At 44.4% G+C, this 25,332-nt stretch overlaps 1 protein-coding gene across 1 annotated transcript in view; it reads left to right on the top strand.

Moving 5' to 3' along the window:
* LOC140197113 (uncharacterized) overlaps window positions 1-25,332 on the top strand; it is a 72,446-nt gene that overhangs the window by 16,729 nt on the left and 30,385 nt on the right. The window contains 1 exon segment of the mRNA XM_072257028.1: window positions 4,306-4,450. Within this exon segment, the coding sequence (XP_072113129.1) occupies window positions 4,306-4,450 (145 nt within the window).

The raw sequence follows: 25,332 nt of genomic DNA, 5'->3' as shown, positions 1-25,332 counted from the left end.
CCAGTCTCTGGCTCGGAGTCCATATGCAAGCCTCGAAGTACCCGAGACCCAAGACCCTAAGCCTGTCTCCAAGCTCAAGGCTCAAGACACCAAGCCTGTCTCCAAGCTTCAAGGCTCATGACCCCAAGCCTGTATCCAAGCCTCAAGCCTCAAGACTTCAAACCTGTCTCCAAGCCTCAAGACCCCAAGCCTGACTCCAAGCCTCAAGCCTCAAGACCCCAAGCCTGTCTCCAACCCTCAAGCCTCTAGACCCCAGCCTCCAGTCTTGCAGTCCTGTCATGTCCTCGCTTGGTTCTGGGGCCCGAGCCCGAAGCAAGACCCAGGTTCTGGGTTCTCGTCCAGTCTCTGGCTCGGAGTCCAAGCCCAAGTCTCCGGTCTTGTCCCTGCTCCTTGTCTGTATCCTGTCACGTCCCTACTCTAGTCAAGTCCTGTTCCTTGTACTTCAGTGTCTGTGTCTTGCATTTGGGTCTGTTCCCAACGCCCCCATTGTGACACTATCGGCTAAAAAGGCGTGAGTTATCAGAATTACGTACGTGTGTTTCTTGTAAAAAAAATAATTGGGACCTTATTTTTTTTAATATAGGCAAAAATTTTATTTTGTTTCAAAGGATGATTTAATCATTTCATGTTAAGACTAAGTAATTTATATTATAATCCATTTTATTATTATTTTAAAAAGAATTTAAAAGGATAATCCTTAAAAAGATTAATAAAACTAAACAATGACATATGAGATAAGAAAACCAAACAACAGGTTTGACTCAAAATCCCAAACAGCTTCCAAGAAAAAAAAACCCAAACACCTCCCCCCCAAGAGAGAAAGTCGACCAAAGAAAGTCGACGCCTACAACTAATGACGACATCCCCCCTGCTGACTTAGCTCCAAATAAATTACAAGGTTAGAATATTCCAACCTAGTCAAAACAACAGGTAATGAAGAGACGGTTAATTCTGGTATCAGAAAAAAACTCTCGAAAAGTAAGTATGTTATAAAATAATACGAACACACAGAATATTTGCTCATTAAAATCTTAATCTCAAAGTAAAACCTTAAGAGGTTCTGAAAGAAAATTGACTACAAGATTCACCAGAGGCAAAATACACAATTATTCATGTGAGTATTTGTTAAACATCTCCAACATGACACTTTTCAACTTAACGAAGTCTTATTCTCAAAATAAATCCTTAGAAAGTTCAAAAAGAAAGGGTTAAGTACAAAGTTTAGCAAACGTAAAATAAAAAGTTATTCATGTAACAAATAATAAGCAGTCACTTTACAGACTCTAAATATTCCTGAGCCTGGAAACTCGGAACGGAACCATTTTTGTGATCCATCCTGCAGTGTAATTCTGAGCTTTGCTGGGTACCGTAAGGAAGGTTTAAAATCTTTTTTGTAGAGCTCTGACATGACACTTTTGAATTTAGCACATTCCCTCATAATCTCTGCTGAGAATTCTTCAACGACTCTAATCATTTTTTCATTAAAATCAATCATACCTTTCCGATGAGAATCACAAATTACACGGTCCTTTGAAACTCATGAAAAGTGATTAACACTGAGCGAGGTTTGCTTGTAAGCATTCTGTTCCCAGGTATCCTGTGCGCTCGGTCGATCATTGGTGCTCATTTTAAAATATCAGGAAATAACTGAACCAGAAAGTTTGCAAAAAATTCCATTGGATGATCGCCTTCAGTTAACTCTTCAAGACCAAGAATTCGTACGTTATTCCTTCTACTTCTGCTTTAGTTCATCGTTAACCTTGGATTGATTCTCATAACGCTTTTGCAGGTCGTCCATTTTCTCACCCAGAATCGACAAGGTTTCTTCATTCTCTTTTATTCGTTTACTGTGCTCATTTGGTGTTTCTTGAATTGAATCCAGTTTTGTGCTTAATTGTTTAATTTCAGAGCCAAGTTGTTGAAACTCTTCGGAGGATTCCTTTCTGAATCGCTGCAATTCCTTGGACGCTTCCTTTCTGTGCTTTTGCATCAAATCATTAATATAATCCAAAGATGTAGAAGAATCTTCTTTTTTACCTTTAGCAGTTCTCGTAGTCATTGTGTCAGATCAGGTTGGAAAGTAGGAAAAGTAAAGTAAACTGGTAACGGCTGTAAAATGCCGCTATTCCATCCACCGCCAACCAGAAGTCCACGGCAGTCCTTTTAAATCCTCCCCTGTTGTTTCCCTCTCCCTCTCCCTGTGGTGATGGGTGCCAAACAGTCACCACTCTGTGGATGAAGGTGTTTCCCTTGAATTTCTTGCAGAGTGAAGAAGTCGAGCTGACTGCACTTTTGGCTGACATGTTCTTCGCCCCTCAAATCTCTTGGCTGAGGAAGAATCACATTGGTAGTTAACCTCCTTATTCACGGCTTATTTCCACATTATGGGTCATTTTCACTGCTTCCAAAGGGTTGTTATAAAACACCACTGTCCTCTAAAGACTGAAAGCAGAATGAGAAACCATCTGTTCGATGTTCAGTGAAGGAGGGTCAGAAACCAGAGGCGGTTCTGCACAGGGCAGAGTTTTGGCTCTGGACAATGGTCGGGGTAAGAACGTATGATGAGGAGAAGGGAATCAGCAGTGGGGAGTGGCAATGAATGACAGAGTAGCAACATTTGGAAGCTGATTGACAGAGGAAATAATTCGGTTGTCTGACTGATGACACAAACAGTACCCCTGGTGAGGTGCTCCACTGGTCGAGGAACATGTGTGTGTTGGGAATGGTTTTATCTACTGAGGGAGTTGTTCCTGCTTGTTTATCCTGTAATATTATATCTGGATGATTATTATGGATTGTCTTATATGAAATATTGTATTAATTATCATATAATTAGTAAGATTTTGACTCTAAAACTGGATCAGGCTTGAATTTATGGTGGCTTTATGAAGTGATGAAGGGCATTCATGAGTTTGTATCTTAAAGCAAGATTTTGGTGAATGATATTTACACCTGATTGTACCTTTGTAAGTAATCAGATTGAGTTAAACTGCTGCAGGATCCTGGAATGTGTTGGATTGTTTCTGGTTTCTCTTGGCATTTTCTGCAATTGCTGCCTTGTCTGTTTGTATTTCATGTATTTTCGATTTTTTTTTCCTTTTATTAACCACCTTGTGTTAATGTAACGTTGAGACTTTATAAAGCTCTTGGCTTATTCTCAGCAGTTTTGCACCCCTTATCTCAGAAAGGATGTGCTGACACTGGAGGGCATTCAAAGGAGGTTTATGAAAATGAGTACAGAATTGAATGGCCTGTCATATGAAGAGCATATGATTGCATTGAATCCTATCGAATGGTGAATGGCCTTGATCGAGTGGATGTGGAGAGGATGTTTCCTGTATTGGGAAAGTCCAGTACCAGAGGACAAAGCCTCATATTAAAGGGGATAGAGGGGCATTCTTTTAGAAATGAGATGAGGGGGAATTTCTTTAGCCAGAGAGTGGTCAATCTGTGGAATCCTTTGCCACGGGCAGCTGTGAAGGACAGGTATTTATGAGTATCAAAGGCAGAGGTCGCTAGATTCTTGATTGATGACGGGTTACGGGGAGAAGGAAGGAGACCGGGACTGAGGAAAATTGGAACAGGAATGATTAAATGGCAGAACAGGTGCGATGGGCCAGATGGCCTAACTTTGCTCCTATGTTTTATGATTTTATGTGGGGTACCAGAATGACATCATATGTGGGTGTGAGTTTGTATTCAAAAGCTGTTTAATGGACAGTTTTAATGATTTCAGGGGGTGAACAAAGGAAACAACAGTTTTCATCAATGAATCCAACATTGCGTGATTTAAAGTCCACTGCAAGATACCCTGCTCTGCCATGTTGTCCGTAGAGTGGGCGGTGTGGTGCTTGTCTCGAGTTGGATCACAAAACCCCAATGTTTCTGAGGAGGACTTTCCAGGGTGATCTGGTCTGGGGTGGTTCAGCCAGTGCAGTGTCTCGTTGTTTAGTATTTTCAGAATCAACAGTTTTACTAATATAAACTGGAATTGCCAGCAGGGTAAAGACGGGTCCATATCAGTTAACAGAAGACCTCTCGTCCCTGCAGTCCCTGTCTCCCGGTAATCTAAACACCCCGACAGTGTAGGTACCCCTTCCTCTAAAAGTGAGTGAATCATTCCGATAGCTGATCGTTGAGAGGAGTTATATTTTTTGGTTGTTAAAGTTCATCCAGATTTGGCTGGATACAGTTATGCAGAGTTTGGGGGTGTCACAGTGAAAGAACTGAACAGCCAAATCCTCTATGTTGTCCCTCTGGCCTCCGGCCACTGGTGGCACCACGGGGACCTCCTGCAAATCACAGCACAGTGCCGACCCCAGCTGTTGTCGGCGATTCTTCTGGTTGGGCGGCGATGAGGAAGGGGCTGATCTCGGGTTTGTGTAAATCGAAGATCGATTGCAGTGGGAAAGCTGTGAGAGTGGATGTCGGTGACGTGATCTGTTTACACGTATGAGTATGGTGTAAATGGTGGGAAATTGTGGGGCTACTGGTGGGGTGGAGGGAGGTTGGGAATGTGGGTTATCGGACACAGTGTGACCTGAGAGGATGGGTCCTAGGGCAGATTACGTTGTAAGCAAGGGAGGATCTGGTCCATTGCATCAGACAGCTTTCAGGAAGCAATTATATTAATCACCGTCTAATCTTGCTGCTAACATTGTGTTTGTCACAGAACCCAGAGTCTGGGATGGTAGGACCCAGTGCCTCGTGGAGTTCCCCAGGGTTACGCCCATTGCTACTTGTCATCTAAATCAATTATCTGGTCGAGAATGTACAGGGTATGGGGAGTGAGTTTGCAGCAAGCAATTTGAAGCAATTACTTCTTTTTGGAAGATAGTAATATAAACACCCCTCTTTCCCTCTCCACACTCAGAACCGACCAAAGCTACTTCAGGAGATGCAAGTTCTTCAAATGAGCAAACACTGAGGGAATATCTGTGAGTTTAAAGAGCTGGGATACTGACAGTACATTAGCAGATCTGGAGTGATTGCATCTGGGTCTGACAGAGACATAACTGGTATTTCTGGGCATTTTCAATCTCACCACAACTATTTCCTACCTTACTTTGTACAGAAATGTAATGTCTAAAGGACCAGAGTTTGAGTAAATGAGACTCACCGAACTTTCTCCTGATTGAATCAATGGAAACCCTGAGTCAGAATGGTTCTCTTCAGTCCTCGGGCTGGTTCACTTGCTGCTGTTCCCTCAACATCAGCTCTGGTTTGCTTCCAGTGGTGGGTTCTTCTTCCAGTAAATCTCTCACCACAGGCCTAACTTTAACATGAAAGATAATGAAGCACGTTAACAATACAAAGGAGAACAAAATATTTCTGCTCACTGAAATCTAAACATTGAAGACAAATATAATGATCTCAGTGAACAAAACTGTAAATGTCCCTGACATGTCACAAGACCTGATTGGGATAGCAAGGAGTCATGGTTCAGTCATGGTGAGAAAAAAGATGTAGGAACAGAATTAGGTGACTCGATCCATCGAGTCTGCTGCACCACTCAACCTTGGCTGATATTTATTACAACACCGTATTCCTGCCTTCCTCCTGTAACCTTGAAGCTACTGAGCAATCATGAATATATTAATCTCTGCCCTAAATATACCCAAATGACAGCCTTAACCACCCTCTGTGGCAACAAGTTCCACAGATCAGCCATCTTTTGGCTGAAGACATTTTTCTCATCTCAGTTTGAAAGGGAAGCATCTTTATTCTGAGTGTGCTGTCAGATCACAGACTCTCCGTCTAATGAAACCATCCTCCCCATGTCCACTGTATCCAGGCTTTTCAGCATTCAGTAGGTTCACTTAACCACACACCCCCTTTCACCACCCCCCCAGTCTAAACTGTATTGAGGACAGCCCCATAACCATCAAATGTTCCTCATACATAAAGCCGATCATTCCTGAGATTATTCATGTGAACCTTGTGAGCAAGAACTGCACTGAACACATCACCAAGCATAACAGACAATCAGGAAATTTAAACCATTCCAGAGTGAATGTAATGAAAATACTGGAATCACGAGAATTGCTCAACAGGTAAGGAACTGCTGTGGGGAGAACAACAAACTTAACGATTCAGGTTCACAATCCTTTGTCAGAATGGATTCAGAACTTTCTATTTTTAGTGCATATCTCCAGCAACTTGATCTTCTGTTTGATTTCCACTGCCTGTGGGACAGGTGACAGTGAGGAGGATTTTCCAAACACTGAACCCCCCAGGTCTATTTCTACTGGTGCAAACACAAAACAGCCCATTTAATCACAGCCTCTCCTTGTGAGGGATGGAATACAGAACTCTTTCTCTCCTCAGATTAGCCGTCATTACTTTCAAAAGAACTCCAGAAACAAACATCTGATCCCAGACCAGAAATACTCCCTCAACACCTCATAAACCTGGGCAGCTCGATGCCCAAGTGCATTTTACTTTGATCTAAAACTGTGATATCTCAGGATCCAACCTCAGAGCGTCACACAACTGAATCTGCCACTCACCAACCCTGAGAGTCTCACACATCGTCCCCACATCTCACACTGGGTAGTGCAATCCAGGATTTCCCCACAACCAAAGTCCAGCTGCTGAAAATTTCTGCTTCATTGCAGAAGGATAAACATCCAGCCCCATCTGTAGAAGCACTAACCAAAGTCAAAGCCAAAACACCGACAGTTCCATATGCCTGGAATATAGATCACAGGATTATAGCCCAAGCACCAACTCTCCCAGTACTCTTTGCTGCCGTAAAATGCTGTAGTGTGTCAGCCAGTCACAGTTCAAAAACTAGCACCTCCAGACCAATGCACAACAGAACTGGTACCTGATGATCCTCTGGCATTCCAGCTAACAAAAAACGATTCTGTTAACTACTCAGCAAGGCCATACGTGTAAAAGAATAGTTCACAATGAAGACAAGGGTTAGAAGAAAGATTGCTGATCTTTAACATTGAGGTGGTGGGATAAAGGGTGGACCGAGGTTGACCCAGATGGTTGATGTATATCACTGAAGCGGTGGGGGGGGGGGGTGGGAAGTTGGGGTTAGGAGTCTGGACAGAGGTTGAACCAGATTTGCAGGGATAAGCAGATGGAACCAGGTGGGAGATGGGATTGAGGACAATCACTGATGGTCCTCCAGAAATACACAGATACTGAATTAATCGTACACACTACTGTATAAAATATTCTAAAATGACAAAATTATAACAAACAACAAGAACTTTGCTGTATACTTTGATCCTCACCCAATTACGACTAAGGTGCTGAGGACCCTATCAACATACCATAGAAAGTTTCCCATCTGGTTACTTCACGCTTTTTTATGGTAACTGCTCTGCCCGTGACTGCGAGAAACTGCAGAGACCTTTGGATACAGATCAGCACATCACTGAAACCATTCGCCCCCCCAGGCTTCCCAGTTCCTCGGTAAAGCAAGCACTGAAATCAATGATCCCCACAACCTGGGATATTCTCCTTTCTCACCCACCCCAATCCGGGAGAAGACACAACAGCCATAAAGCTCAAGGACAAATGTGAGGAGGCTCAGGAAGCGAGGCGAGTTGGGGGAAGTTAACGGGACTCAGTGGCCAACATCAGATTTCCCCAACACACCATGGAGGAAGCATCACCACCCTTCCGGGGACTGTATGGAGACCACGTGATCTTGCGTCACAGAGTGGAGGGCAGGGCAGATCCCCGGCACACAGCCTCAGGTGACCTGTTGGCGGGACTTCCATTTCAATTCTGCAGAAATGGACAGCCTGGGGTTCTGGTTTGGATCGTTCAATGCAGAATAAATAAAGTCTGCACATTGGTGACGAGCTCAGATAACTGGAAAATAAATGAGTAATTAGCCTTCAGTTCGAGGCTCCCGGCCAACATCAGATCTCCCCGCTTGGGATTGGTCTCAATACTCACCGATGGGAAAGTTATACCTTCGGCCCGCAGACAGTGATCCCGACCCCCGGCACCCCACCCAAGAGGCGAGGATCCTTTCCCAATCCTGCAGACAAGCAGCTTCGGCACTGATCGGAAAGGAAAACACCGCACACCCGGAGAGAGTGAGCATGCGCGAAGTGAACATTGCGTCTCCGGAGGGCGTGGCTTCGTATACAGACACGCTGATGCTGCCCATCTGCGGTTAAATGGGCGGGGCGAACGGGATCACGTGACCGCACCGCAGGCAGAGCAAGTTTGTGCAACCTCGCAATACAGCTCATGCCCTCTAATCCAGACAATATCCTGATAAACCTTTTCTGCACCCTCGTCAAAGCCCCGATATCCTTCCGAGAATGGGGTGACCAGAACTGTATGAAACACTCCAGATGTGGTCTAACTCATTTTATAAAGCTGCAACACAACTTCCCGACTTTTGAACTCAGTGCTTCAACTGATAATGACAACCATACCATTTGCCTTCTGAACCACCCGATCAATTGGTGCAGTCTCTTTCAGGGAACGATGAACTTCGACTCTAAGATCCCTCTGATCATCAACACTGTTCAGGGTTTTGCATTTAAAAGTTTACTCTCTCATACATTCGACCTACCGAGCTGTCAAGATTATCATCACTGCTCAAATCTCACTTGAGTTTTCTCAGGTCCTGTTGAATTTACTACCAACTGCACAAGTACAGGGTGAGAAACACTGACTTGTAGCATACTAGAGATGCTGCCTGGCCTGCTGCGTTCACCAGCAACTTTTATGTGTTCTAGAGATGCTGCCTGGCCTGCTGCGTTCACCAGCAACTTTTATGTGTGTTGCTTGAATTTTCAGCATCTGCAGAATTTCTGTTGTTTGACTTGTAGCAGTATCACAGGCAAGTACATTCAGATAACACACGGAACATAAATTATACGATTCTCTGTCAGTAACAATCTATAGATATGTTTTTGTCAGTAACAATGTATAAAATACATTGTATCATGATTAGTATTAAAATGTGCATTTTGTGTCAATAACAGACTTGGAAATGTCGAATTTGGTCCCTGTCTCCATTCCTCCTGTAATCCACAACCAGCTCCTTTGTTTTGGTCACAATGAGGGAGAGGTTGTTTTCCTGACACCACTGTGTCGGGGTGATGGATTCTTCTCTGTAGGTTCCCTCGTTATTATTTGAGTTTTTGCCAATCAATGTAGTGTCATCAGCAAATTTAATTAGCAGATCGGAGCTGTGGATGGCGACACAGTCGTGGGAATACAGAGAGTAAAAAAGGGGGGGGGCAAGGAGACAACCCTGTGGGGTATGTGTGCTGAGGGTCAGAGAGACAGAGGTGAGGGAGCCCACTCTTACGACCTGCCGGCGATCTCGCAGGCAGTCTAGAATCCAGCAATGCAAGACAGGCCAAGGTGTCTGAGCTTCTTGTCGATACTTCATGCCTTCGTAGGGCTACTGCTCTGCCTGTGGCTGCAAGGAACTGCAGAGAACTTTGGAGAACAGAGAACATCAGAGAAACAAGCCTCACCACCATGGACTCTTCCTACACTTCCCCTGCCTCGGAAAAGCATTTACTCAAAAACCATGTACTCAAAGATCCTCACAACCTGGACATTCTCACTGCAAACCGCTCCCCCATTGGGGAAGCCTTAAAGTGGGTACCACCAGGCTCAAGGACGGCTTCCTGTCTGCGGTTATAAGCCAAATGAATGGTCTCCAGTACGATAAAATGGACTCGACCTCACAATGTAACTTGACGAAACCCTGCACCACATGTCTATCTGCACTGCACTTTCTCTGCAGCCATAATGCTTTGTTACAGTTATTGTTTTGTCATATATCAGCTCAATGTACTGTCGTAATGTATTAATCTATGTGGGTGGTACGTCAGGCAAGATTTTCACTGTAGCTCAGTACGTGATAAGAATAAAGAAATTCCCCATTTTAATTGTGTGGAAATATTAGACAGACTGAGCTGCTTTGGATCCTCAGAAGGAAACTTAACTGAACTGTTGTCATTTCTGAGGAATGCAAATAAATGGAAAAGGCTTCAATCTCGCATTACGACCTGCAGTAACCAGGATCAGGTGACCCGTGGTGGGTCTCCCATACCAATTATCAGAATCAGGTTTAATAGCACCGGCATATGTCATGAAATCCGTTGTCTCTGCAGCAGTAGAACCTAATTCATAACAATAGATTTTAACAGCTATGAATTACAATAATATGCATATTAAATAGTTAATTACATAGTAGTGCAAAAATAAAAATAAAATATGTAATAAACTCTTTTAATTGTGTGGAAATTCTGGTCCAAAGGTTAACTCAATTGAACACAGTTATGAGAAGCTCAGAAAAATAGAAAATGCTAAATTTTCATACGAATGGATCATATACCCAGAAATATTGGCTGCACTTTGGCATGTGAAAAAAGTGGAATAGACCATAAGAGCCATAACATATTGGAGCAGAAGTAGGCCATTCGGCCCATCGAATATGCTCCGCCATTCAAACATGGGCTGATCCAATTCTTCCAGTCACCCCCACTCCCCTGCCTTCACCCCATACCCTTTTATGCGCTGGCTAATCAACAACCTATCAATCTGTGCCTTAAATACATCCAATGACTTGGCCTCCACAGCTGCTGATGGCAACAAATTCCACAGATTTACCACCTACTGACTGAAGTAATTTCTCCGCCTCTCTGTTCTAAATGGACGTCCTTCAATTCTGAAGTCATGCCCTCTTGTCCTTGAGTCCGCTACCATGGGAAATAACTTTGCCATATCTAATCTGTTCAGGCATTTTAAATTTTGGAATGTTTTCATGAGGTCGCCCTCATTCTCCTGAACTCCAGGAAATACAGCCCAAGAGCTGCCAGACATTCCTCATACGGTAACCCTTTCATTCCTGGAATCATTCTTGTGAATCTTCTCTGAACCCATCCAATGTTAGTATATCATTTCTAAAATAATGATCCCAAAACTACACACATTCGTCTGTGTAATGTCATGGGTGTCTCACGGACAATCCCCATTGCATCCCTGCTCTTATATTCTATACCTCTAGAAATGAATGCCAACAATGCATTTGACTTCTTCACCACTGACTCAACCTGGAGATTAACCTTTAGCGTATCATAGAAATATAGAAACATAGAAAATAGGTGCAGGAGTAGGCCATTCGCCCTTCGAGCCTGCACCACCATTCAGTATAATCATGGCTGATCATCCAACTCAGAACCCTGTACCAGCCTTCCCTCCATACTCCCTGATCCCTTTAGCCACAAGGGCCATATCTAACTCCCTCTTAAATAGAGCCAACGAACTAGCCTCAACTGTTTCCTGTGGCAGAGAATTCCACAGATTCACCACTCCCTGTGTGAAGAAGTTTTTCCTAATCTCGGTACTAAAAGGCTTCCCCTTTATCCTCAAACTGTGACCCCTCGTTCTGGACTTCCCCAACATCGGGAGCAATCTTCCTGCATCTAGCCTGTCCAATTCCTTTAGAATTTTATACCTTTCAATAAGATCTCCCCTCAATCTTCTAAATTCCAGCGAGTATAAGCCTAGTCGATCCAGTCTTTCATCATATGAAAGTCCTGCCTTCCCAGGAATCAATCTGGTGAACCTTCTTTGTACTCTCTCTATGGCAAGGATGTCTTTCCTCAGATTAGGGGACCAAAACTGCACACAATACTCCAGGTGTGGTCTCACCAATGCCTTGTACAACTGCAGTAGTACCTCCCTGCTCCTGTACTCGAATCCTCTTGCTATAAATGCTAGCATACCATTCGCCTTTTTCACCGCCTGCTGTACCTGCATGCCCACTTTCAATGACTGGTGTATAATGACACCCAGGTTTCGTTGCATCTCCCCTTTTCCTAATTGGCCACCATTCAAATAATAATCTGTTTTCCTGTTTTTGCCACCAAAGTGGATAACCTCACTTTTATCCACATTAAATTGCACCTGCCATGAATTTGCCCACTCACCTAACCTATCCAAGTCACCCTGCATCCTCTTAGCATCCTCCTCACAGTTAACATTGCCACCCAGCTTCATGTATTCCGCAAACTTGGAGATGCTGCATTTAATTCCCTCATCTAAGTCATTATTACATATTGTAAACAACTGGGGTCCCAGCACTGAGCCTTGTGATACCCCACAAGTCACTGCCTGCCATTCTGAAAAGGTCCCGTTTATTCCCACTCTTTGCTTCCTGTCTGCCAACCAATTCTCCATCCACATCAATACCTTACCCCCAATACTGTGTGCTTTAAGTTTGCACACTAATCTCCTGTGTGGGACCTTGTCAAAAGCCTTTTGAAAATCCAAATATACCACATCCATTGGTTCTCCCCTATCCACTCTACTAGTTACATCCTCAAAAAATTCTATGAGATTCGTCAGACATGATTTTCCTTTCGCACATCCATGCTGACTTTGTCCGATGATCTCACCGCTTTCCAAATATGCTGTTATCACATCTTTGATAACTGACTCTCGCATTTTCCCCACCACTGATGTTAGGCTAACCGGTCTATAATTCCCCAGTTTCTCTCTCACCCCTTTTTTAAAAAGTGGGGTTATATTAGTCACCCTCCAATCCACATGAACTAGTCCAGAATCTAAAGAGTTTTGAAGAATTATCACTAATGCATCCACTATTTCTTGGGCTACTTCCTTAAGCACTCTGGGATGCAGACCATCTGGCCCTGGAGATTTATCTGCCTTTAATCCCTTCAATTTACCTAACACCACTTCCCTACTAACGTGTATTTCCCTGAGTTCCTCCATCTCACTGGACCCTCTGTCCCCTACTATTTCTGGAAGATTATTTATGTCCTCCTTAGTGAAGACAGAACCAAAGTAGTTATTCAATTGGTCTGCCATGTCCTTGCTCCTCATAATCAATTCACCTGTCTCTGTCTGCAGAGGACCTACATTTGTCTTAACCAATCTTTTTTTTTCACATATCTATAAAAGCTTTTACAGTCAGTTTTTATGTTCCCTGCCAGTTTTCTCTCATAATCTTTTTTCCCTTTCCTAATTAAGCCCTTTGTCTTCCTCTGCTGGACTCTGAATTTCTCCCAGTCCTCAGGTGAGCCACTTTTTCTGGCTAATTTGTATGCTTCTTCTTTGGAATTGATACTATCCCTAATTTCCCTTGTCAGCCATGGGTGCACTACCTTCTGTGATTTATTCTTTTGCCACACTGGGATGAACAATTGTTGTAATTCATCCATGCGATCTTTAAATGCTTGCTATTGCATATCCACCATGAACCCTTTCAGTGTCATTTGCCAGTCTATCTTAGCTAATTCACGTCTCATACCTTCAAAGTTACCCTTCTTTAAGTTCAGAACCTTTGTTTCTGAATTAACTATGTCACTCTCCATCTTAATGAAGAATTCCACCATATTATGGTCACTTTTACCCTAGGGGCCTCTCACGACAAGATTGCTAATTAACCCTTCCTCATTGCTCAATACCCAGTCTAGAATAGCCTGCTCTCTAGTTGGTTCCTCGACATGTTGGTTCAAAAAACCATCCCGCATACATTCCAAGAAATCCTCTTCCTCAGCACCCTTACCAACTTGGTTCACCCAGTCTACATGTAGATTGAAGTCACCCATTATAACTGCTGTTCCTTTATTGCACGCATTTCGAATCTCCTGTTTAATACCATTCTCAACCTCACTACTACTGTTAGGTGGCCTGTACACAACTCCCACCAGCGTTTCCTGCCCCTTAGTGTTATGCAGCTCTACCCATATCGATTCCACATCCTCCCGGCTGATGTCCTTCCTTTCTATTGCATTAATCTCCTCTCTCACCAGCAATGCTACCCCACCTCCTTTTCTTTCATGTCTATCCCTCCTGAATATTGAATATCCCTGAATGTTGAGCTTGCATCCTTGGTCACCCTGGAGCCATGTCTCTGTGATCCCAACTCTATCATATTCATTAATAACAAATTGCACTTTTAATTCATCCACCTTGTTACGAATGCTCCTTGCATCGACACACAAAGCCTTCAGGCTCGCTTTTACAACACTCTTAGCCCTTATACAATTATGTTGAAACGTGGCCCTTTTTGATGCTTGCCCTGGATTTGCTGGCCTGCCACTTTTACTTTTCACCTTACTGCTCTTTGCTTCTACCCTCATTTTACACCCCTGTCTCTCTGCACTTCTTCCCATCCCCCTGTTGTGAACTAACCTCCTCTCTCCTAGTCTCTTTAATTTGATTCCCACCTCTCAACCATTCTAGTTTAAAGTCACCTCCGTAGCCCTCGCAAATCTCCCTGCCAGGATATTGGTCCCCCTAGGATTCAAGTGTAACCCATCCTTTTTGTACAAGTCACACCTGCGCCAAAAGAGGTCCCAATGATCCAAAAACTTGAATCCCTGCCCCCTGCTCCAATCCCTCAGCCACGCATTTATCCTCCACCTCATTGCATTCCTACTCTCACTGTTGCGTAGCACAGGCAGTAATCCCGAGATTATTACCTTTGCAGTCCTTTTTCTCAACTCCCTTCCTAACTCCCTATATTCTCCTGTCAGGACCTCTTTCCTTTTCCTACCTATGTCATTGGCAACTATATGTACCACGAACTCTGGCTCCTCACCCTCCCACTTCAGGATATCTTGGACACGATCAGAAATATCCCGGACCCTGGCACCAGGGAGACAAGCTACCATCCGGGTCTCTGGACTGTGTCCAGAGAATCGTCTATCTGACCCCCTTGCTATCGAGTCCCCTATTACTACTGCCCTCCTCTTCCTTTCCCTACCCTTCTGAGCTACAGGGCCGGACTCTGTGCCGGAGGCACGGCCACTGTGGCTTCCCCCAGGTAAACTGTCCCCCCCCCTCAACAATACTCAAACAGGAGTGCCTATTGTCAAGGGGCACAGCCACCGGGGTACTCTCTATTACCTGACACTTCCCCTTCCCCCTCCTAACCGTGTCCCACTTGTGTGCCTCCTGTGGCCCTGGTGTGACCACCTGCCTGTAACTCCTCTCTATCAACTCCTCACTCTCCCTGACCAGACGAAGGTCATCGAGCTGCAGCTCCAGTTCCCTAACATGGTCTCTTAGGAGCTGCATCTCGGCGCACCTGCCACAGATGTGGACGTCTGGGAGGCTGGGAGACTCCAGGACCTCCCACATCCGGCACTGAGAACAACAAACTGCCCTCACACTCATACTTCCCCCTCTCCTCAAATAACAACAAAAAATGAATACCAAACCTTCCTCGCCTCACCCGTTTCCACTTAAGCCCATTGAGCCGAAGCCCTTAAACCTTCACTCTGCTCCCGGCTCACTCCACCGCTCACAAACTACGTTGCCCGTTGTATAAGGCTGTGTTCCTTTTAAATCTTCCACGCTTCACTGCCCGTCGTCACGCGCCTGCGCAGTTCCACCTCTCTGAATGCCGATGGGAAAAAACCCGAAAAATTCAAAAATGGCTTCCTCCAGGCTCCCGCTCCGATTCTCAGACTTCCTTCTCCGAATCCTGCACAAGGACTCCTTATCCTTATCCTGCACAAGTCCATTTGCATCTCTGCATTTTGAATACTCTCCCCATTTAAATAATAGTCTGGCCGTTTGTTTTTCCACCAAAGTGCATGTCCATACACTTTCCAACTTTGCATTTCATTGGCCACTTCTTTGCCCATTTCCCTAAACTATCTAAGTCTCTCTGCAGGCTCACTTTTTGCTCAACACTACCCGCTCCTCCACCTATCTTTGTATCATCGGCAAATTTAGCCACAAATCGTTTAATACCGTGCAAATCATAGACATACATCGTAAAAAGTAATGGTCCTAACACTGATCCCTGTGGAACTCCACTGGTAACCGGCAGCCAGCCAGAATAGGATCCCCTTATTTCCACTCTCTGTTTTCTACCAACCAGCCAATGCTCCACCACGCGAGTAACTTCCCTATAATTCCATGGGCTCTTATCTTGCTAAGCAGTGTCATGTGTGGCACCTTGTCAAAGGCCTTCTGAAAAACCAAGTACACCACATTTACTGCATCTCCTTCGTGTACCCTGCTTGTCATTTTCTCAAAGAATTGCAGTTGGTTTGTCAGGCAGGATTTTCCTTTCAGGAAACCATGCTGGCTTTAGCCTATCTTGTCATGTGCCTCCCAGTATTACATAATCTCATCCTCAACAATCAATTCCAACAACTTCCCAACCACTGCTGACAAGCTAACAGGTCTACAGTTTCCTTTCTGCTGCCGCCGACCCTTCTGAAACAGCGGGGTAACATTTCCAATTTTCCAGTCATCTGGTGCAATCCCAGAATTTATCAATTCTTGAAAGATCATCGTTAATGCCTCTGTAATAACTCCAGCTACTTCCTTCAGAACCCAATGGGTGCATTTTATCAGGTCCTGGAGATTTATCCACACTCAGACCATTAAGCTTCCTGAGCACATTCTTAGTTGTAATTTTCACTGCACAAACTTCACTTCCCTGACACTCTTGATTGTCTGATATACTGCAGACATCTTCAACTGTGAAGACTGATGCAAAATACTCATTCAGTTCCACTGCCATCTCTGCATCTATCATTACAATATCTCCAAAGTCATTTTGTATTGGTTCTACTTCTACCTTTGAATCTCTTTTACCCTTTATATACTTAAGAAAGCTTTCAGTATCTTCTTTGATATTAGTCACCTATTTCCTCTCATAATTCATCTTTTCCTTCCAAAGGACCTTCCTGGATTTCTTCTGCAAGTTTTTAAAAGCTCCCCAATCCTCTATCTAGCTGTGGCTTCCTTGTATGCCCTCTCTTTTGCTTTTACTTTGGCTCTGACTTCACTTGTCAGCCACCGTAGTGTCCTTCTTCCCTTTGAAAATTTCTTCTCATTTGGAAAAAAATAATCTGTCCTGCACTTTCCTCATTTTTTGCAGAAACTCCAGTCATTGCTGCTCTGCTGTCCTTCATGCAAAAGTCCCTTTCCAGTCATCTTCGGCCAGTTCTCCTCTCATACCATTGTAATTTCCTTTATTCCACTGAAATACCGACACATTGGATTTTCTTTTTCTCTTTCAGATTTCAGTGTGAACTCGATCATATTGTGATCAGTGTTCCCTAGGGGTTCCTTAACCTTAAGCTCTCTTATCACCTCTGGATCATTGCTCAACACTGAATCCAACACAGCTGATCTCCTAGTAGACTCAGCAACAGGCTATTCTAAAAAGCTATCCTCTAGACATTCAAAAAATTCTCTCTCTTGAGGTCCAGTACTGACCAAATCCACTTTCTTGTTAAAATCCACGATTATCATGACATTGCCTTTCTGACACGCCTTTTCTATTTCTTGTTAAATTTGCAATCCACATCCCGGCTGCTGTTTGTAGGCCTGCATACAACTGACATTCGGGTCCTTTTACACTTGCCATTTCTTAATTCAACCTATAGAGACTCGACTCCTTCCAATCCTATGTCATCTCTTTCCAATGATTTAATATTATTTCTTGTACACAGGGCCACTCCATTTCATTTGCCGACTAACTTATCTTTCTGATGCACCTTGTATCATTGGATGTTCAGCTCCCAATGGCAGCCGTTCTTCAGCCAAGTTTCACAAATGGCCACAAGGTCATATTTGCCAATCTGTAGCTGAATTTCAAGATCGTCTGTTTTATTCCTTATGCTGCGTGCATTCAAATACAACACTCTCAGTCCAGTATTTGTTGCTTTATGTTTTAATGGCATCACGACTCTATTGCCCTGTAACTCATGCCACTAGCTTTGATTAAGCTTTATCTCCTGCTTGTTCTTTCTATAATCTCTGCTGCATGCTATCTCAACCCAAGCAAGGCTGCAGGACCGGATGGTGTCAGTACCAGGGTGTTCAAAGCCTGTGCCCCTCAGCTATGTGGAGTACTTCACCATGTATTCAACCTGAGCCTGAGGCTCTGGAGGGTTCCTGTACTGTGGAAGATGTCCTGCCTCGTCCCTGTGCCGAAGACGCCGCGCCCCAGCGGCCTCAATGACTACAGACCGGTGGCATTGACCTCCCACATCATGAAGACCCTGGATAGACTTGTTCTGGAGCTGCTCCGGCCTATGGTCAGGCCACACTTAGATCCCCTCCAGTTCGCCTACCAGCCCCGACTAGGAGTTGAGGATGCCATTGTCTACCTGCTGAACCGTGTCTGTACCCACCTGGAGAAGCCAGCGAGCACTGTGAGGGTCATGTTTTTTGACTTCTCCAGTGCGTTCAACAACATCCGCCCTGCTCTGCTGGGGGAAAAGCTGACAGCGATGCAGGTGGATGCTCCCCTGGTGTCATGGATTCTTGATTACCTGACTGGCAGACCACAGTACGTGTGCTTGCAACACTGTGTGTCCGACAGAGTGATCAGCAGCACTGGGGTTCCACAGGGGACTGCCTTGTCTCCCTTTCTCTTCACCATTTACACCTCGGACTTCAACTACTGCACAGAGTCTTGTCATCTTCAGAAGTTTTCTGATGACTCTGCCATAGTTGGATGCATCAGCAAGGGAGAAGAGGCTGAGTACAGGGCTACTGTAGGAAACTTTGTCACATGGTGTGAGCAGAATTATCTGCAGCTTAATATGAAAAAGACTAAGGAACTGGTGGTAGATCTGAGGAGAGCTAAGGTACCGGTGACCCCGTTTCCATCCAGGGGGTCAGTGTGGACATGGTGGAGGATTACAAATACCTGGGGATACGAATTGACAATAAACTGGACTGGCCAAAGAACACTGAGGCTGTCTAGAAGAAGGGTCAGAGCCGTGTCTATTTCCTGAAGAGACTGAGGTCCTTTAACATCTGCCGGACAATGCTGAGGATGTTCTGCGAGTCTGTGGTGGCCAGTGCTATCATGTTTGCTGTTGTGTGCTGGGGCAGCAGGCTGAGGGTGGCAGACACCAACAGAATCAATAAACGTATTCGTAAGGCCAGTGATGTTGTGGGGATGGAACTGAACTCTCTCACGGTGGTGTTTGAAAAGAGGATGCTGTCTAAGTTGCATGCCATCTTGGTCAATGTCTCCCATCCACTAAATAATGTATTGGGTGGGCACAGGAGTACATTCAGCCAGAGACTCATTCCTCCAAGATGCAGCACAGAGCATCATAAGAAGTCATTCCTGCCTGTGGCCATCAAACTTTACAACTCCTCCTTGGAGGGTCAGAAACCCTGTGCCGATAGGCTGGTCCTGGACTTATTTCATAATTTACTGACAGAATTTTACATATATACTATTTGACTATTTATGGTTCTATTACTATTTATTATTTATGGTGCAACTGTAATGAAAACCAATTTCCCCCTGGGATCAATAAAGTATGACTATGACTATGACTATCTTTGATTTATTTCTGTTTTCTCCTTCCTCAGCCCAATCACTCTGGTTCCCATCTCCCTGCCATATTAGTTTAAACGTTCACTAACAGCTTTATTAAATGTTCCTGCTATGATATTGGACCCCTTTGTGTTCAGGAGTAACCTGTCCTTTTGGTACCGGTCATACCTCCCCCGGAAGAGGCCCCAGTGATCCAGGAATCTGAAGCCCTGCCCCCTACACAAGTCTCTCGGCCACACATTAATACGGCTAATCATGCTATTCCTTCATCGCTAGCACGTGGCGCAGGCAGCAATCCTGAGATTACTACCCCAGAGGTCTACAGGGGTCTGTGTTGGCAACATTTCTGTTTACGTTCTATGTCAGTGCATCGATGAGTGTTGATGGCCCTGTGGCCAAATTTACGCATGATAGCAGTGAGATGTCATTCACTGGCTCTCATTTTGGAAGGGATTCAGTCGGCCATCGCAGATACACCAATAGCTTCGCACTGGGAAGCAGCCGTTCACCTGCTCCGTGTGCAAAGAGGCTCATTCAGTTAACCCGATGCTCCAATGAGCTCACAATAAATAGAGACCACATTTCTGTTCGGAGTGAGCAAAGAGTTTTACTTAATCATCCCTGCTGCGGCAACACCAGCAACTTCACATCAGGGAGGAAGTTCAAATCAGCTCTGAGTTAAATGTTTAACCATCATGGTGAGTGGAGGCAGCTGCAGGTTCATGAGGGACTATTACTGACAGAATCTGCAGTTCTTGTGGCTGCTCATCACACCCAGGACTGAAATGGTCACTGAGCGTTGGAGGAGTCTGTTCTGCTGATGTTAGCCTAAAACTACACTGGTGTTTAATATTTTGAATCTGTGAAAGATAAGTCAGTTCTGTACAAATCCCGTGTCTCAGGTACTTACTGCCTCTATCACACTCACAATGTGCACTGGAGAGGCCACTCGGCCCATCTGGTCCCTGGCTATGTTTCTGTTCCATATCAGTATTTTCAAATCTATCCCGACTGTTCACCTCTCACTTCCCTGTTGCAACTAGTCACCACTCCGTGGGAGAAGAGACTTCCCTTGACTTTCATAGAATCATAGAAATCCATAGAACATTACAGACCCTTTGGCCCACAATGTTGTGCCGACCATATAACCTACTCTAGAAAACGCCTAGAATTACCCTACCATATAGCCTTCTATTTTTCTAAACTCCATGTACCTATCTAAGAGTTTCTTAAAAAGTAAACGATTGTGTAACGTTCAGTTATATTGGCTCGAATATGTCTAGGAGAAATCCCACCCAGCACCTGCCTCAACACTCCTCACAGGGTCGGTTGCCGCCCGAATCAAGCCCAAACATCAATCATCAGCCAGCACACCCAGTAAATTTTAACAAGTACACTTTATAGATATTACTAATTCTATGACATTAATATAAATTCGATACAGAAAGGGAAGTAATGAAAAAAAAAGGCGCCAGGACTTATCAAAGTCCAAGTTCTTCGCGCGTTGCGTTTGGAGCTCAATCGATTCCTGACGACCACCCGGATCCTGTCGACTCACGGCTCGCTACCACCCGAAGTGATCGACCGGAGCCTTTCAGCACGTCCACCGTCCTCCTCGTCTCTCCTCCGACTCCCCTCGGACCACCTCGACCGGCCGCCTGGGACCAACAACGGTGGTCGACCAGACGCTCCACCCTAGTCCGTCTCCGCCTCCTCGCCGAACGCCCTCCTCGGGGTCCGACCCCGTTAGCGGACATCACAGCATCTCGTCCATCCTCTGTCTCGCTCTCCCGCCTTCGCCCCAAAACCCCGCGCATACAGTATCTTCAAATAAATCAAAAACGTAACAACTATCCCAATTGGGTAAAGATACATTTCTTATCATACTCTAAACCAAAACAAACTGTTAGCGCAAACTTTCTCAGCGTTTAACACAACAAAGCCGCATTCCCCAGATTAACATAACAAAGACGCCATTTTAATTGGCATCCGCAGTAACATAAAAGTCGAAACCCCCTTGCAATTATATCCGCCTCTACCACCATTGCTGGCAGTGCATTCCACAGACACACCACTCTTTGTTTAAAAAACTTAGCTCTGACACCTCCTTTGTACCTACTTCCAAGCAGTTTAAACCTCTGCCCCTTCGTGTTAGCTGTTTCAGCCCTGGGAAGAAGCCTCTGGCTATCCACACAACCGATGGCTTTCATCATCTTACACACTTGCATGGATTTCCTGCATGGTTTTCTCCAGGCTGAAAAAGACGATGAGCTCACTGTGATTTTGACGTTCCCCAGGGCTCCGGACGAAGGTGTTTAAACTCCTTCTCCGCTCTTTCCTACGTTTTGGGTCATTTGCAATAATTTCAAAGGACTGTGCCTCAGACAGCTGGGTTGTTGCAATGCGCCTGTAAAGTCTGACGGCAGACTAGCGAATGAATTTTCGATGGAGCGTAGTCAGAAACCAAAAAGTTGCCAGCCTGAGTCAGGGCTTTGGGGCTCCAGAGAAAGATGGGGTCTAGAGTTTATGAGGAGGAGGAGAAATCAGACCAGCAGGATATGGCTACCAATGAAAGATCAGAAACATTTGGAAACTAGTTGAATGAAAAAATGGTGGTTAATTTCTGCAAATTACTGGTGGAAATCAACAGATCTGGCAGCAAATGTGGAGAGGAATAAATAGACAAAGTTTAGGCAGAGCCCCTTCAGCATGGACAGTGTACTCCACTGCTTAGTTGCTGCCTGAAGTGCAGAGTTGCTCCAGGATTGTGTGTGTGTGTGCGTCTCTGTATTTCCAGCAACTGCAAAACCTCTTGTGTTTCACATCTGTATTTGTAAGAGGGTTGTACTTCGGCATTAGTTACGCGGAATACCTGTTAATATTAAGCAAATTTTTTACGGTAGCTGGTTTCTGCGTTAAAACAGCTGCTGAGTTTTCTACACACAAAAAAACTGAGGTACGTCAATAGAACCGGAGCCTGCAGGAACATTTAATGGCACCATGATTACCCAGAAAGCTATGCGCAACAATTGACGCCGTCGCCGAGGCAACGATCAAAATGCGCAGACGTCAGGGCTGCGAATGTTCTCGAAATATTGCGCTTGCGCGCAGTACTTAGTGGGCCTCAGAAAGTCGCCACCAGGTAAGAGATGATTTGCGGGCGGGGTTTTCAACACAGACTTCGGGACAATTGCTGTGCCTTTGGTTTCGCAATCCCGGGACAGCCCTGCTCTCGTCCCTCTCTCTCAGCCCCACGATCCGTACACGGGCCCCAGAGAGCTTCCGGCTGATGAGGGAATGGGAAGCGATGGATCTCTCAGACAGAGCTGAGCTCCAGCTGTCTAAATGCAAGGATTGGGAACTCGGAGAAAGGGAACAAAATCTTTTACATCAGCTGTTGAGAAAATCACCTTTATTTCACCTCCAGTCACAAACAAGAGAAAATCTGCAGATGCTGGAAATCTAAGCAACGCACACAAAATGCCGGAGGAACTCAGCATTAGTACTCTTTTTCATAGATGCTGCCTGGCCTGCTGAGTTCCTCCAGCACTTTGTGTGTGTTGCTTGTTCTCCCTCCTCTTGTTCTGGACCTTTCTACCCGTGAGAACATGTTTTGACCCATTCTCTCTGGGTACATAATGATATCAAACACCTTTGTCCTGGGCAACAAGTAGCTTTCCATATAACCATATAACAATTACAGCACGGAAACAGGCCATCTCGGCCCTTCTAGTCCATGCCGAACGCTTACTCTCACCTAGTTCCACCGACCTGCACTCAGCCCATAACCCTCCAGTCCTTTCCTGTCTATATATCTATCCAATTTAACTTTAAATGACAACATCAAACCTGCCTCAACCACTTCTGCTGGAAGCTCGTTCCACACAGCTACCACTCTCTGAGTAAATAAGTTCCCCCTCATGTTACCCCTAAACTTTTGCCCTTAAACTCTGAACTCATGTCCTCTTGTTTGAATCTCCCCTACTCTCGACGGAAAAAGCCTATCCACGTCAACTCTATCTCCCTAATAATTTTAAATACCTCTATTTAGTCCTCCCCTCAACCTTCTACACTCCAAAGAATAAAGACCCAACTTGTTCAACCTTTCTCTGTAACTTAGGTTATGAAACCCAGGTAACATTCCAGTAAATCTTCTCTGTACTCTCTCTATTTTGTTGACATCTTTCCTATAATTCGGTGACCAGAACTGTACACAATACTCCAAATTTGGCCTTACCAATGCCTTGTACAATTTCAACATTACATCCCAACTCCTATACTCAATGCTCTGATTTATAAAGGCCAGCATAGCAAAAGCTTTCTTCACCACCCTATCCACATGAGATTCCACCTTCAGGGAACTATGCACCATTATTCCTAGATCCCTCTGTTCTACTGCATTCTGTAATGCCCTACCATTTACCAAGTATGTCCTATTTTGATCAGTTCTACCAAAATGTAGCACCTCACATTTATCAGCATTAAACTCCATCTGCCATCTTTCAGCCCACTCTTCTTACTGGCCTAAGTCTGTCTGCAAGCATTGAAAACCTACTTCATTATCCACAACGCCACCTATCTTAGTATCATCTGCATACTTACTAATCCAATTTACCACCCCATTATCCAGATCATTAATGTATATGACAATCAACATTGGACCCAGTGCAGATCCCTGAGGCACACTACTAGTCACCGGCCTCCAATCTGACGAACAGTTATCCACCACCATTCTCTGGCATCTCCCATCCAGCCACTGCTGAATCCATTTTACTACTTCAATATTAATACCTAACGATTGAACCTTCCTAACTAACCTTTCGTGTGGAACCTTGTCAAAGGCCTTACTGAAGTCCATATAGACAGCATCCACCGCTTTACCCTCATCAACTTTCCTAGTAACCTCTTCAAAAAAATTCAATAAGATTAGTCAAACATGACCTTCCACGCACAAATCCATGTTGACTGCTCCTAATCAGATCCTGTCTATCCAGATAACTATATATACCATTTCTAAGAATACTTTCCATCAATTTACCCACCACTGACGTCAAACTCACAGACCGATAATTGCTAGGTTTTCTCTTAGAACCCCTTTTAAACAATGGAACAACATGAGCAATACGACAATCCTCGGCACCATCCCCGTTTCTAATGACATTTGAAATATTTCTGCCTTAGCCCCTGCTATTTCCACACTAACTTCCCTCAAGGTCCTAGGGAATATCCTGTCAGGACCCGGAGACTTGTCCACTTTTATATTCCCTAAAAGCACCAGTACTTCCTCTTCTGTAATCACCATTGTTTCCATAACTTCCCTATCTGTTTCCCTTACCTTACACAATTCAATATCCTTCTCCTTAGTGAATATTGAAGAAAAGAAATTGTTCAGAATCTTCCCCCATCTCTTTTGGCTCCACACATAGCAGTCCACTCTGATTCTCTGAGGGACCAATTTTATCCCTCACTATCCTTTTGCTATTAATATAACTGTAGAAACCCTTCGGATTTATTTTCACCTTGCTTGCCAAAGCAACCTCATATCTTCGTTTAGCTTTTCTAATTTCTTTCTTAAGATTCTTTTTACATCTTTATATTCCTCGAGCACCTCATTTACTCCATGCTCCCTATATTTATTGTAGATCTCTCTCTTTTTCCGAACCAAGTCTCCAATATCTCTTGAAAACCATGGCTCTCTCGAACTTTTAACCTTTCCTTTCAACCTAATAGGAACATAAAGATTCTGTACCCTCAAAACTTCATCTTTAAATGACCTCCATTTCTCTATTACATCCTTCCCATAAAACAATTTGTCTCAATCCACTCCTTCTAAATCCTTTCGCATCTCCTTAAAGTTAGCCTTTCTCCAATCAAAAATCTCAGCACTGGGTCCAGACCTATCCTTCTCCATAATTATATTGAAACTAATGGTATTGAGATCACTGGACCCGAAGTGCTCCTCAACACAAACCTCCATCACCTGACCTATCTCATTCCCTAACAGGAGATCCAACACTGCCCCTTCTCTC

Source organism: Mobula birostris, chromosome 4 (assembly GCF_030028105.1).
Source record: "Mobula birostris isolate sMobBir1 chromosome 4, sMobBir1.hap1, whole genome shotgun sequence".
NCBI classification, from domain to species: domain Eukaryota; kingdom Metazoa; phylum Chordata; class Chondrichthyes; order Myliobatiformes; family Myliobatidae; genus Mobula; species Mobula birostris.
Note: the sequence above shows the minus strand (reverse complement) of the source record. Positions and strands in the feature narration are given on the sequence as shown.